At 35.3% G+C, this 16291-nt stretch overlaps 1 protein-coding gene and 1 long non-coding RNA gene across 4 annotated transcripts; both read left to right on the top strand.

Moving 5' to 3' along the window:
- Positions 1 to 2535, top strand: LOC108970252 (the record flags this gene model as incomplete). Its single annotated transcript, XM_018935525.1, is given in 2 exon segments — positions 1 to 127; positions 1933 to 2535. Coding segments are annotated over 2 exon segments (145 nt in total), but the record flags the coding sequence as incomplete, so codon positions are not given.
- Positions 2536 to 2664: 129 nt separating this feature from the next.
- LOC108970254 lies at positions 2665 to 15189 on the top strand. 3 transcript variants are annotated; one of them, XR_001993468.1, is made up of 6 exons: positions 2665 to 2952; positions 3043 to 3148; positions 8854 to 8961; positions 9029 to 9222; positions 9467 to 11380; positions 14665 to 15189. It is a non-coding gene; the product is annotated as an uncharacterized LOC108970254 (long non-coding RNA). The 3 variants fall into 3 exon arrangements; XR_001993467.1 differs by lacking the exon at positions 14665 to 15189 and having other exon boundaries at positions 2665 to 2773; positions 2836 to 2952; positions 9467 to 12467; XR_001993466.1 differs by lacking the exon at positions 14665 to 15189 and having other exon boundaries at positions 9467 to 12467.
- The last annotated feature ends 1102 nt before the right edge of the window (positions 15190 to 16291 follow it).

Here is a 16291-nt window from a genome sequence, read left to right as displayed (position 1 = left end):
CAGCGTAGTAAATGCAGATGCAAGAAGTATATATTCAAGTATTAAAGAATTTTTCAACGAACAGGGCGTTCCATTAGAGAACATCATAGGTCTCGCCACCGATGGCGCAAATGTAATGGCTTCAGAGGTAAATGGATTAGCAGGAAAGTTTAGAAACGATGTTAATTTGTTTTATTTAAAATGTTCTTGCCATTCACTACATTTATGTTCCGCTTACGCGTGTAAAAAACTGCCTGGTCAAATTGAACAACTTTGCCGTAATATTTATAAATTTTTTGCACACTGTCCAAAACGAATTGAAGAATTTAAAGATTTCCAAGATTATTGTTCGGTGCAGTCACATAAAATATTGGATATTTTCATGACCAGTTGGCTTTCACTGGAAGCAGTCATAAACAGAATCCATTACAGTTATATTTTTTAGACTCTGTGTTGGAAGTAAATGGAATCAAAGCCAATGAGATGGCAGTGCAAATGAATGATCCTGAAATCAAAACCTACTTTTTTGTATCATATATCCTCAAAATCATAAATGATCTCAACAGGGAATTTCAATCGGAAAAAGTTCGCTTGCGTTATTCATATTCCCATCTGGACACGACTTTCAAATTATTATTAAGCAATTTCATGAAAATTGAATATGTAAGCGGTTTGGAATCAGTAGAAAATATTAATTTCCACGAAAAAGAAAACTATTTACCAATAGAAAAAATATGCATTGGATCCAAGGCAGAACAACATTTGCAAAAAAATAAACTATCCTTTTCTGATACAGTTAGAATAAAAAATAGCATTTTAAATTTTTATTTGGAGCTGTTGCAGCAAATTAAAAAAAGGTTCCATTTTTCGAGAAATGACCTAAAATTATTATCGATTATTACGCCCAGCAGGGTTTTACCTGATCATCAAACACAAATTGAGCCCTTGTTGTATCAATTTTCCAATTTTTTTGATTTTGATGAGGACGTAATTGTACAGCAATGGAAAATATTAAGATTTTCCAAACTCGATTTGAAAAGGGATATGGATATTGAAGATTTTTGGGAACAAGTTTCATACCATAAAGATGGAATGGGCGAACAATGTTTTAAGGATTTGACCACTTTGGTACAAAATTTAATAACATTGCCGCACAGCTCAGCAGCTGCTGAACGGCAATTTTCTGAATTAAATCTGATAAAAACGAAATTGAGAAATAAACTCAGCTTAAAAACTATTAATAACATAATACTGGCCAAAGAACTGTGCACTAGTCGCAAGCCAAATTATGTTTGGTCTGCTGCAAAAGAAAATCTTTGAAAATATATGAAAGTTTAAAAAATTAAACAAACTTTACAAAGATAATCAGACTTAAAAAAAAATTTAAAAAAATTACAAATTTTTTTTTTCAGAATTTTCACAAAGTTTTTGAGTATGCCCATAAAATTTATGTACAATTAAGTGCAAGTTTGAAGTCGCTGAAAACTACCGTTAAGTTTTAGTGAGTTTTTTAAGCCAAATTGCATTCCCGAAATCTCTGAAAATTCTGAATAAAAAGTTTGTAATTTCTATTGGAGGTTTTTGAAATTTGATTATTTTTGGTAAAGTTTGTGTAATCTTTAAACTTGTATTTATTTTGTATCTGTTATGCATCGAACTATGTTTTAAATGAAAATTCTTTAAAATAAATATAATAATTGTGCTATTATTTTGACCGCAACTGTAAACCGAATTTATTACTTTTTGAAAAAGTCACTTTATTTTTAAACATTTTATTTCAGTTACCTACTTATTTAAAATGTTAGTGAATGGTTATCTTTATTTTGTTACTTATATTTATAAGCATACGTTTTGTTATTATAAATTAAAGTGAACTTGAAAACCTTTTTTCTTAAGTTTTTTTCAGTTTGCGTACTTTTTTGAATTTGTATGTTTACAAAAAAATTTTTTCAGTGGCATCACTGGTTGTAACTGAGCGATCATCAAAGAAACATCATTTCTAGTATGCCACAAGACAAAATTAGAAATGAAGTTCATAAACTTCACGCTGTCAGACAAAACACTTTCGATTTGCAAAGAAAGTAAATGAAGACTGGCTACAGAAATAATTCTGTCAAGTATCGTCTTAACGGCGGACAACGCATAGTATTCCAAACAAAAGTCACACAAAATAGTTGAGAATTCGCAGAAATGAAACAGAAACGAAAGAAAAAACAAATAATGCCAAGCATACAAACATACATATGCGTACACATGTGAATATGTCACCAACCAAAAATTTAAACATTGTTCTACAAAAACAACAATAGCATAAGCATGGCAACATTATGTTATTGGTAGAAAATCCGAGCTGTGCCGAAAGAAACTACAATAACAAACGATCGCCGATTGTCACCGCTTCCCTTGCTGCTCGAACATCTTCGCCGACAAGATTGCGCAACTATGTTAACGCAACAAATCTATCGCAACCTTTTCCGAACTCGTATAAGAAGTATAACTTCAATAAAATAATTAAAATAAAGCTTTATTTACAAAAGCTTTAAAGCTTTATTAAAAAAATTAATATACAGGAACGTTATAGTGAAGTGTTAGTAAGTGAAAAGTGCATAATATAAGTAAAAAAAAACTATAAGTCAGCGGCAACTATATACATATATATATATATATATTCGTGATCTGGAGATTGTCACCTTTCCAGCGATACCCATTTTATTCCCGAAATCCGGGGATGCTATTCTAAATCCCAGCCAAAAAGAATTGCAAAAAGTGGGTTAAACATAGTGAATTGCAAAAAGTGGGTTAAACATAGTGAAATGACGACGACCATTGTTTTTACAAATTTTGATCTTTAAATAGAAATATCTCGAAAACTATGAGTCTGAGAAGGGTATACATTTTCTAGTTATGAAGGCCTCCTCCATCCATCCCTACCATCAAATCGCGACGCCAAAAGAATCGTAATATTGCCAATTGGTAAGTATGGTTATGTTAGAATTTTATATAATATAATTTAATGAAATAATTTTATATATTATATACTAATAAGTTATGAGTCTCCTTAAGTTTTTTAGCATTCCAAGCACAGATAAAATAAATTAAATCGTGTCTCTACAAAAACAACACCAACATCAATAATAACAAAGAAGTTGCGGGTAAAATACATATGTAGGTATGTAAATGGTGTTAAGATCTTTGTATGAATTGTAATTAGAAAGTGCTTAATTTAAAATTATTCATTCAGCATTATTATTTGAAAATTTATGTAGGAATTTTCACCTGGTCAGCTTCGTTTCCAGTAATAAAACCAGTGTTAGGTTTTATAAAATTATTTATTTAGAATTAAGTAGTTAAAATAGTTAAAACTAACTTCTTTACATTCTTAAGGTTTTAGATCTTTTTTTTCACTGCGGTATATCTCATAGTGCTCGTTCGTCTTTTCTTTTTAAAATGTCCGAGCCGTCGTTTTTCGTGTTTCGTTATATCATTGTTTTCTCGTCAAGTTTAAGGTCTGTCCTCGTCAGTTGTTCGTCACCCTACAACCAGCACTACATCCGGCCGTCCTGATCTCATTCGCCCCCGAATGAGTTGGTCCATCGTTTCATATATTCTGCCAYTGTAGATGTCTTTCCCGGCCCTTCATGGTCTCCTACTTTTTCGACCTCATACCGCCCATGGTTGAATTTCTTCACAACTCTATATGGACCCAAGAATTTCGGTTTTAATTTTAGTCCACTCCCGAATTGCGTTCTTTTAATCGCTACTAGATCGTTCGGTTCATAACCCGTTTCCTTTCTACGCCGCAAATTGTACGACCTGCGATTCTCCTGCTGAATTTGCGAAATATTTTCCATAGCTTGCTTCCTTACTAATTCGCGATCTTCGTTCAACTCTCCTACTGCTTCATCATCTAAGAGTCCTTGTAGCTCTGGCATATTGGCCATACGCATGTCAAGTCCAGTTATATCTTGAATGGTGACTGCTTTGTACTTCGCGGAGGTGTGTTGTTTATAAACTGTTGTACGCGACCTATGTGTTTGTACCAATTTGTAGGTGTCTCTGTGTACAACTTTGATAACATGCGGCCCCTACTTTGTGCATCCTTTCTACTTGCCCATTTCCCCGCGGCACTCCTGTGGTTATAAGCAAATGCTGAATTTTCTCCTCCTGGCAGTATTCTTTGAACAAATTTGAGGTAAACGCAGTCCCCCTATCAGAAATGATAGGCTTTGGGTTACTGAATATAGCTGCCTGCTTCTTTAGCCTCTCTACTACTGCTTCTGTCCTGCATTCTTCGTAGGATACAACCACACGAACTTGCTAAATGCGTCTACCACCACCAAAATGAAGTAATACGACTTGCCGGTCGTCTCCAGTGGTCCAACGTGGTCAATGTGGTAGGTTCCTAAAGGTTTGTCTTCTTTATTTATTTCCGGCCCCACTTAATAATAACGTATCGTATCGAATCAAATTTAGTGAACATCCTGAATCAATAAGTGCCTCAAATCTAAAATCGTTAATCATGACCGTCTTAAAATGTAACCCATCCCGAACGCTATTTATAAATGGTTGAAAAATATCATCACTCAACATGTTGACCGTGCTCGGTTCTTTCTTTGGGTCGTTCGTTTTTTTATCTTTATTCTTGCATTCGAAAGAGCGATGACCCAATTCGTTGCACTTAAAGCATTTGAACTGCTTCTGTGGACATTGCGCAGCTATATGCGTCTTATCTCCACACTTAAAACACCTTCTAACCGATTCCTCTTTTGGCTTTACTATTGATAAGTTACTCTCTTTCCTAGATTCATTTGTGCCTACTTTACCTATCCCTGCATTAGATTTTCGTATCCTTTCATACACTTTTATCTGCTCTTTGAAATCGTTTATATTCTTTGCTTGATACAATAAAGACTTATTAAATCGTGAATCCGGAATCCCCTCAATAAAATAATCGATGACACTGGCCTCGTCTAGATTAATTTGTTTGCCTATTTCCATTAGACTATATAAATATTCACGTAGCGTTTCATTCGAGTGTTTAAGCCTATTTTTCAACAGCTTATGAACATTTGACGAACAAAGCTTAGTACCGAATTCAGTAATTAACGCACTTTTTAAGTTTTCCCAATTGCTTACATTGCTTTGACTTCTAACGAAAAGCTTGGCTGGTCCACATAGAAGCTGCTTACCATAAACAAATCTTTGCAAATCGTTCCACTTTACTATATCTGCATTCAACTCGAACTCGTTTACCCAAAACCGAATATCTACCGACCCTTCACCRGTAAATGAACTAACACAATCACCTAAATCTTTAAGAGTAAATAGCTGTTTGCGCACAAAGGACTGGGAAGACTGTGGATTGTTACATTCTTGAACGTCATCGTATACCGACCGACTCAACTCATCATCGCTTGGCTCATTTCGCGACARGCCATAGTGCTGCAGTAGTTTGTCCTGAAGTTCTCGTTTTTGTCCAGTAGTCGARATACCAATTTCTCTCAACTTGTCTTTCAGTCCATTAACTGTCAAAGTCATTAAAGTGTTTAAGTCCATCCTACCAACTAATATTTAGACCTTGTTGTAACAAGTATAAAAATACAGATGCTTATAAACTAAAAAAAGTTTATCAAAAGTTGCTTAGAATATGTGCATGCGTATACATAAATACGTATATACATAGCTTAAAATACTGCTGGCGATCACTTATATTACTCGTAGTTTGAATTTGATAAATGAAGTGTTTATTATTTTCTATATTTCTGTCTTTTTACTGCATTGTCTATAGCATAGATATTATTCTCACTGTTTACGTTCTTTAATTGCTTCTTTTCTTTCAGTTTGACTGAATCTAATAAGARTTTATTTCTATTTCCACGAATAGTTAGTTTGCCACTTCTTACTCCTTTCGACTACTTTAATATCAACTTCTTATATCAACCTTCTTTAATAATGCACTTTCATTATTCTTTATGTTTCTATTCCATTCAATATTGCATACAAAATATTTCTTTTACATTCAGTGTCTGTACTCTTACATCTTATTTTATGTTCTTCTGTCTTCTTCACGTTTCAACTTGCAACTTTTTTTTCACAACTATTCTGCATTGAGAATTTGCCTTCTTACAATTTATTTCATGTACTTCTTACTTCTTGCTAAACACCTTTACATTTCTCTATTTTCTTTTCAACATAAACTCTTTCAATTACTTCCAGCTTTAAACCTCTGATATCGTTTACTGTATTCTCTTTCTACTGCATGTACTTTCTTTCTGGGTTCTTCTGCTTCTGCTTCTTCGTCTTGTTTCGGCTTTTTCTCTATTCTCCTTCTTATTCGAATGATTCGGTTAATTACTCTGGATTTAAAACAGGCTTCTGCTCTGCTGCTACGAATGCTGCTTCGGCTGCTATTGCTCTGGAATCTTCGCTGCTTCTTGGCGTCACTTCGAAAGTTCGCTGAAGCTTCAGTTACTTGGAACGATTTAAAGATGTCTGCTTAGGCTGGCTTCGCTAGGTTTCGGTGTCGCCTTGAAGTTTTACTGCGGTAGCTTTACAAATACTGCTTCGAAATGTGCGTTATTTGCTGATTTATGCAACTATTTCGGAATTCCTCTTTCTTTTAATCCACTTCGTTTTGCCTGATGCTCTTAACTTTCGGTGTCCACGCTGAGCTCTGATGATTTTCTGCTTCAACNTTCGCTGCTGCTAGCTCACGTCTGGGTGAAAAATCCTGGTTGAGCTCCCAATTTTGTAGGAATTCTCACCTGGTCAGCTCCTTTTCCAGTAATAAAACCAGTGTTAGGTTTCATAAAATTATTTATTTAGAATTAAATAGTTAAAATAGTTAAAAGTAACTTCTTTACATTCTTAAGGTTTTAGGTCTTCTTTTCACTGCGGTATAACTCGTACTGCTCGTTCGTCTTTTCTTTTTAAAATGTCCGAGCCGTCGTTTTTCGTGTTTCGTTATATCATTGTTTTCTCGTCAAGTTTAAGGTGAATACACTGTCTTCGCCAGTTGTTCTTCACCCTACAACCAGCACTACATTTATATTATAAGGTTTATGTAAGTGAAAACTAGTTTGAAAGGAAGTTTATATAATATTTCTTCACGAAGTGTTTGCATATTAAACATACATATAATCGACAGTGGAAATGTATATGTGTAAATATGAAATATAAAATAAACAAAGTGTGCAAATATATATAGTGAAAGAGGAGGATTCAGTGATCTACCCTGAATTCGGAGATAAAATTGGTATAAACGTACAGAGTAGGTTCCCCTGATTAGGAATGCTTATATAATATATATGAGTATATTTTCGGTATACTCACATTTAATCCAGAAATTCAAATTTTTATAATCTTATATATAAATTTCGCATTAATTAATGTTAGATTTAATAAGGACAACAATATAATATGAAGAGTATTTGAAGCTTTCATCCAAAATTCCCATGTCATTGGCAGAATACCTGCTACACTCATGTTCCATTTTATTTCGTGCTTTATTCATGTCCTTGTAAATTTTCGAAAATGTTCTTACGTTATTTCAGGTGAAGATATACTAAATTTATAATAGCATTGCAAATACTTTTTCCATATGTTTTTCAAGAACGGCTAAAAGAGAAGGTTATTTCAGATTTAAGACATTTTATAGCGTTAAATCTTAATAGAAATAAGCAACTTAAATATAAACTAAAAATTAATTCTAATTCACTAATGTACATATATAAAAAAGTTACAGTTTTAAGTTAGATTAAGTTTTAAATATTAATTAGTTTTAGGATGTACATACATATGTACTTATTGAAGTTTTGGATTAATCATACATAACATTAAATTACTATTAGGCTGTTCACGATAAGGTGGTTATCGGGTTATGTGGTTATGTGATTAAGTAAACAACAACAAAATGCGGTATGACAAAATAACCAACTTTGACCAACCCAGACCCTCGCTTACATATTATGTGGTTGTTTGCTTATTTCCAGTGTTAGAAAGTCGTTGGAGTTTTACTAAATGGCAGCACAAAAAATAAATAAATCATTTATATTTTCTAATTGGAAATTCTGCTATTAAAAGCTGTTTTTCGTTTACAATTGCATTGTGGCACTGTTCAGGGCGCAAGATGTCTGCAAATTTTATACAAAGAACCGTTTAAACTCTTAAAATTCGGATTATTTAGTAAGCACATACCTTCATTAAAGTCCATTTCCTGAATATCAGAACTTATTTTAAATTCAATTATGTTGCTTTTTAAACTTTGTTTAATCATTTTATAAGTAGAAATTTCATTGAACTTAAAATGTAAACAATGAACAGCTGTTTGTCTGAAAATAAGCATATAACCATACAATTCGGGATGTTCACGGATCATAGAGGTTATATTTAATCTAATAACCACATAACCCGATAACCACCTTACCATGAACAGCCTAATTTTATTTGTGACCACTGCATGCTACCTTTAGAAATAGTTGTAAAAAACATGGGTGCTTGGCGAATAACAATGCATTGGGAGTACCAGAATACGATCCAACACTTCCATGTATACAACAATTTACACCAGGTCCCTATTGTAAAGTTTGATATTCAGGGGTTTCATATAGTCTCACAAAGTTATAAGTCATAAACAAAAATTAAGAAAAAATACAATGGTTGTGAACACGTCGTTATCAATTTGTTGTCGTAAATCACTTATAAATCAGCTGATTGAACAAAAATAAATAACAATATTAGCAAAAATAAGTATTTCGCAGTCAAAATGCCAGGAGAAAGAAGAATTTTAAAATAATGGATGCGCTGTGCAAAATCATTCATTAAACCTTAAAGGCAATTCTCACTTTGATATTTATTTCCGTAATTACTTTTCAGGCGACGACGAAGATGCGGACGAAATATTTGAAAATTTTTCATCGAGATTGCTTTGCTTACTAAACACTCGTAGAAGTGCTCATCTCGGAATACCAATGGCGACATAAGGTACGGTCTTTAGATTATCTGAGTTTAAGTTCAAACAGCATAGGTGTCGTGTGATATTGGTCTCTAGATCTTTGGTTTTTAGCTGAATACACACAAATATTAAGCAGAAAATGATTTCAACGCTATAGTTTAAAAGTTTGGTGAATTCAAGTGACACCGAAAGTGAAAAGTGGCATCTTAATTATCGTGAAAACTTATCCCATTACAAAAATAAAAAAAAAACTGGTTTCCGGTGGTCAAATCGAGTTGGGAATTTTTCAGGTAAGTAGTCATATTGTTCATTTCTAAAATTTAATTAACATATAATCTCGAAATATAAATTTCCAAAGATTTTAAGAATATAGTGAAAACCGTCTCTGGACGGTCTTGCCCGGGTAAAGGAAAAAATACATTACCGTAGCTGAATCGGCCAGTGTATAACCAATGTGGGGTGTTCACTTTTTAATTGCTTTTTAAATTGAAAAATGTTTATATTTATATATAATTCTAATTTTTTTTTTTTCAGAAAATGGAAGAGTTCAGACATCAGAAAAAAGAAAATATTGTGCGAAAAAGCCACATGAGTTCACAGAGGAAGATAAAAGAAAGCTTAAATTATCTGCAATGACAGATGAAGAAATCGAGAAATTGATGAACTCAACTCTTTCGTCTGATGAAGAATCTGAGTACGAAGACGATGACAACAGCATAGCTGACCCAGAGTATGTTGTTGATCAGATATCAACTGAGGAAGACCAAATCATAGACGACGTTTTATGTGAAATGAACAACAGCGTTGTAGGCAACGAAGTTGGGTTGTCGTTGAATTTTAGCACACTTAGTGGTGTCTCATCAGAAATAGTAGAACCGTATACATCCAAACTAGTACAGATACAGAGGCTGCAACCACTACCAAAACAAGCGAATTAGCCACGGAGGAGGCCACATTCGCTACAAGTAATACCATCATTGACAAGACTTCGATTGAGTTCTCCAATATCTTATGGCGACAAAGATCTATGAAAATGCATGTGAATGAAATTGCGTTCCGTGGAGATTCTGGGTTACATTATGCCGTCAGAAAGCTTAAGAACCCGATTGAGTTTTTAAATTATTTTTTGACTGTTGAACTCATAGCCGTAATTGTTGAAAAAACCAACCGAGCAGCGCGGTCAATAGACATAAATACAGAGTTCATAACTAATTATTCACAGATCCGAAAATATCTGGGTGTTTTGATGTTTATGTCTACTTTTCGCTATCCAAATATAGAAGCGCACTAGAGTGAATTTGGATTTAGACATATACCAAATGCTTTGCCTTGGAAGAAATTTGTTGCAATTAAAAAGCATTTGTCTTTTTCGGATAAGAGTAAGCGCATCAAAAGAGGTGAGCCAGGGTACGATCCATTATTTCGAATAAGGAAAATTATTGATTTTTTGAATGAACACTTCGATTCCGTTCCTAAACGAGCTCGTTTATTTACTGATGAACAGATGTGTAAAACAAAGGCCTTGCACCATTTACAGCAATATATGCCAAACAAGCCCAATAAATGGGGTATAAAGCTCTTGGTGTCGTGCGACAGCAATGGATATGCATACCAGTTTGAGGTATATAATGGTGCTGGTAATAACACTATTTTACCAGACACACCAGATCTTGGAGCCACCAGCAATGTCGTCATTCGGCTATCGCAAACAATTCCTGATTTCGTGAATCATATTCTATACTTTAATAATTTTTACTCATCACTGCCCCTAATGGTTTATTTACGAGCTCGTGGGATATATGTATTTGCTTTAGGTACCATTCGAGCCAACAGAATATCAAACTGTAAGCTACCATCCGATTCAGATACTGAGCTGAGAAAAGTGGATAGAGGTTTCGCAGTTGAGTTTTCTGCTACTGCGTATGAGTTGACTTGACTACGGTTCTCTGGAAGGTCACCAAAAATGTTCGGCTATGTTCAACTTATGTAGGTGTCAAACCATTTGCAAAAGCGAATGCTGCTATCCAGCCGTCGAAAATTCATAGATATATGTAATAGAAAAAAGAGAGAATACATTGAAATAGATTGCCCACAAATCATTCGTGAGTACAACTCTCACATGGGTGGTGTAGATCTCATGGATTCATATATGGGCAGAAACGGCTTGCATATAAAAAACATGGATACAATGACTCGCATATTCTATCATCTACTAGACATTTCTGTTACCAATGCTTTCATTCTGTACCGTCGAACTAAATCATCGCTTGCAGAGGAAGAAAGAAAAGAAAAAGATTTGACTCTATACCAGTTTCGTTTACAATTAGCAAAATCGCTGTGTGCTTCCACCGACAAACCAACAGTTGGACGTCCATCAAGCGGATCGCAGTCATTTCTTAGCAATAGCACTATTGGTGAACGAGCAGTGCACCCCGTAGAAGAAATAAGGTATGATCAGCTCAACCATCTTCCAGATGGGGTTCAAAGAAGTCGTGTAAATTTTGTAGGAAATTTGATGCACACACTTTTTGTACAAAATGTAAGCAACATTTATGTTTTTCAAGTACTAAAAACTGTTTCAAAGACTATAATTTGAATGAATAATTAAAAACAACACAATTTAATACTTTTACCGGCCTTTATGAATCATTTTGTTGGAACAAAACTAGTTTCTTTCATCGTTGGTCTATAAAATACGCGTTGTTTATTTCTTACCCTTTGTCGGGCTTTTATGGACCCGTTTACAGACGGTCTTTAATTTTTTGCACCTGGCGTCCCAACCAATGAAAATCTTTGAAAATGGCTTTCAAATATAAGTTCACCACACTAAAGTCATCCTAAAACTAAAATTACCAAAACAAGAACCCTTTTATTTCTGTTTTCCCCGTCTAAGGTTTAAGAACTTTGATGACAGCGTTTCAACAAAATTATTCGTGTTCGCCCGGACGAATTTCGCCGCATATTTAACACATATTCTTGTAGAGCACAACTTCCTTTAGATTTACAATTAAAAATTGCGCTATTTAGGTTGGGATCTTTCGAAGATAGATGTACGTGGGTGATGAGGGCACTTTTCAAAATATAACTAAACGCGTATTTAAAGCAATATTGACGTTCAAAGAGAAGTTTCTGTTTTGGCCAAATGAAAATGAACGGTTGGTGTTCTTCTTCTTTACTGACCTAGACACCGCTTACGTGATTATAGCCGACAGCGGTTTCTTCTTTTCGCTACGTGGGGCCAATTGGATATTCCAAACGAAGCAAGATCCATCTCCACTTGGTCCTTCAAACGGAGTGAAGGTCAAAAGTAAGTGTATCATATTACAACTCTCGATATAATTTTACTTTAGAAACAGTTGTAAAAAACATGGATTCTTGGCGAATAACAATGCATTGGTAGTACCAGAATACGATCCAATACATCCATGTGTACAACAATTTACACAAGGTCCCAATTGTAAAGTTTGATATTTAGGGGTTTCATATAGTCTGTCTTTTAATTCGCTGAATTCTGTCAATGTCGTCATATATCTCATACAGCTCATTGTTCCATCGAATGCGACATTCGCCGAGGCCAATGCGCAAAGCACCATAAATCTTTCGCAGAACTTTTCTCTCGAGAACTCGCAACTTCGACTCATCAGTTGTTGTCATCTTCCAAGCCTCTGCACCATATAGCATATGGATATAGATCAGTAGTCGGCATGAGAGGATCTGGCACTGTGTTGGTGACCACGGAACAAAAGTAGCCCAGTGAGAAATTGGAATTTAAGCAAATTTTATAAGCAAAATTATATAATAAATTATTCTTCTAAACAATTCTAATCTAAATAATCTAAGTATTCGTTTTTACATAACCAGTCAGATATTTTTTTTAAGCAAACGCGCTAACACGTGAGTTATAGCTTCTTATCAGCTCTTCGCCGCCGTGTTTGAATAGCTCGGCCCCCGCCGCTTTGTTATTCTTCAGGCGGGTAATTGCTATTCAAACTTCTTTATGGTCGGGCAATGGTACGTATGCTCCATCGTTATCGATTGCGGAATCGGGTTCGCCTTCTTCTGGCGTTGTACGTTCACCGCCATTCAGCAATATGGAAAGTGTTCCCTCCATAATTTAAGTATGCTCTGGGCATCTCTGACCCGATCAACTTTGGGGGTTCTACAAGAGTATGTTCCAGTCATGAAACATTCTGTAGGCCACCGAATTTTTTCGTAGAATTTTCAAGCATTACCCCTGTCGGCTAGCTTATCAAGCTCTTCATACTCACGCATTTGGGCGTCTTCCTTTTTCTGTCTCCAAATGCGTCTTACTTCACTCTTCACCTCTCGGTATCTATCCCATCCCTCACGTGTTGTGGTCGATCGTAACGTTGCGAGGTAGGCAGTTTGTGTTCTCTCCGTTGTGGCATGGCACTCTTCGTCGTACCAGCTGTTCTTCTGCATTTTCCGAAATCTAGTGGTTTCGGTTGCAGCTGTACCTAAGGAGTTTGAAATGCCGTCCCACAGTTCCCTTGTACCGAGTTGTTGACGAGTGCTCTCGGAGAGCAGGAGTGCAAGCCGAGTAGCAAATCGTTCGTCTGTCTATTGCGATTGCAGCTTCTTGACTTCATACCTTCCTTGTGTTTGTTGACGTGCCTTTTTTGCTGCACAGAGCTGCGAATCTTGACTGCAACAAGATAGTGGTCCGAGTCGATGCTACGACCACATCTAGAACACTGGAGACATGTCTTCCGTCTATCACAACATGATCAAAAACGAAGAAAGCGTTGAAATTAACCCACCTCAATGTAGCTTACCACCAGGAAGTAACACAATATCTAGCCTTCTTGACTTCATACAAAATCATATATTAGGTTGTCAAAAAAGGCTTGCGGTATTTTCGCTAGTGGGCGCTGAGAGCGCGTAGTTCTAGTTTTATTCGTCGCATCGGGTCATGCTATACCTTTCTGGAAAGCTCATTTCACGCGCTAACACGTGAGTTATAGCGTCCCAAACATGGAGCAAAATAAAGAGAGAATATGGCATATTTTACAGTATTACTACGATAAAGGCAAAAATGCATCTCAAGCCGCCAATAAAATTTTTGCAGTTTATGGAACCGATACAGTTTCCATTTCCACCGCACAACGATGGTTTCAAAGTTTTCGTTTTGGTGTAGAGGTGGTCGAAGATGCGCCACGCTCCGGAAGGCCTGTCGTCAAAAGTGGCGATAAAATCGCTGAATTGGTCGAAGAGACCAGCATAGTAGCAGCCGCAGCATCGGTCAAGAGCTGGGCATGAGTCATCAAACCGTTATAAAATAAATAAGTAAAAAATACCGTAAGACGTTTCTGACAACCGATTATTAACTTAAAATAGATCATTATTTAAACGTATATATACTATTGATTAGTTTAATTAATACATATATAAAAATGTTTTTTTTTTATTTAAAAATTAATGTAAAAAGTAATTATTAAAAATAAACTTCAGGTACATTAATTAATATTATCTTCCACTTATTTGTATTTGTATTTCAATTCTTCCATTGTCATTCATTTGTATTTACATTTTTTTAAATTTTTCATTACTTTCCAATTCTTTTAGTTTCATCTCTATTTCTTTGTCTTTTAGTAATAATTTTTGCTTTTCCTTAACTCCACTTCTCTTTCTTTAATCGTCAATTCTATTTCTCCTAACTACAACTCGTTTTCCTTAAAACTAATTTCTTGCTCAATTTTCTGCTTTCTCAGCTGTATCATTTCAGACTGAATTTGCAGAATATCTGATGCCGCAGTTCTGGAATATATTCCTTCACGAATGTTTCTTTTTAAACATTCGCCTATGCATACAGCCGCAGAAGACGCCGAGTCATTGACGCCCACTTTCGAATAGTTTTCATTGTTCTCCAAACTCTCGTTGATTAGTGCAGCTCAACCATTTCAAAAAAAAACGAACATATTTTAAGAAAAATATTTAAAATAAAAATGTCTATTTCTTTTAAGTAACACTCGCTCGTTCCGTAAATGTGGTTGGCCGTGGGGAAACGGTCGGCGCAAATGATTCCACAAATTGTTAAATAAAAAAAACAATGGGTTTCTTATAATAAATAAGTATATTTAATTATAAAAATTTGAAACAACACTTACCGCGTCTATCAGGGCTATCGCAAAAGAAGAGAGCGCGCAACCTTTTAGTTATTGTTTAGTTGCGTGCGAATTAGAACTTCGAAAAACTTCGAAAAAGAGGAAAATAAAAGATTGCTCTGCTTATACAGACGTGGCAAAAGAAATTTATATTTAAATTACTTAGTACTAAAATTTATAAACTAATTAATTCAAATTTTTATTGTTAAATTAGCTAACATATGTACGAATTAGAAAAATAATTTATTTGTTATTGTAAATTATAACAAACGAAGTATAACAATATAAACTACCTGATCAGATACTTACCATGCGCCAAATTTAGGAAAAAATAGTGAAAAGAGGACCGGCACACAACACCTTCTCTTTAGCAGCACGAGAGGGAACTGCTTCATGCCACTTTGTCTGAATTTGATATCCCAGCAAAAATAATACGGCTATATAAACTGACGTTGAGCTCGATTAATTCGAGCTGCAGATCTTCATCGAGAAGGTACAATCTATAAGAGTAGACAGCTGCTGGCGTATGCCGATGACAATGATATCGCTGCTAATCCTGCTTTCTTCAAACTGGATGAGCGAAGCAGATGGGTCTAGTAGTGGACGAGGGCAAGACGAAATATCTCCTGTCATCAAAGAAACAGCCGTCGCACTCGTGACTAGACTTTCACGTCACTGGTTAATGTCATAACTTCGAAGTTGTAGACAATTTATCTACCTTGGAACCAGCACTAACAGCAACAACAATGTCAGCCTGGAAATCCAACGCAGAATAACTCTTGCCAACAGGTGCTACTTTGGACTGAGTAAGCAATAGAGAAAGTCCTCTACCAACAAGCAAAAATCAAACTCTATAAATAACTTATTATTCCCATACTGCTATATTATGCGGAGGCATGGACGATGACAACATCTGATGATTCGGCCATAGAAATTTTCGCGAGAAAGGTTCTGCGAAAGATTTATCAGTCAATAAAATACAGCGGCTGCGCTGGTTAAGTCATGTCGTACGTATGGACAAAAACACCAAAACTCTGAAAGTTTTTGATGCAATACCCGCCGGGGGAAGCAGAGGAGGAGGAAGACTTCCACTCCGTTGGAAAAAAGAAAAAACTGGAGCGGTTTTGTTAACTCAGCTATAATTGCGTAAGAGGTGTCTATGCCAGTAATGAAGAAGAAGAAGCTCTTAGATGACACTCAACACTTTCCAATTTGATGGTGTGTCGTCAAATAA

The sequence above is a fragment of the Bactrocera latifrons genome, unplaced genomic scaffold (assembly GCF_001853355.1).
Source record: "Bactrocera latifrons isolate USDA-ARS-PBARC rearing strain unplaced genomic scaffold, ASM185335v1 scaffold_293, whole genome shotgun sequence".
Taxonomy (NCBI): Eukaryota; Metazoa; Arthropoda; class Insecta; order Diptera; family Tephritidae; genus Bactrocera; species Bactrocera latifrons.
Note: the sequence above shows the minus strand (reverse complement) of the source record. Positions and strands in the feature narration are given on the sequence as shown.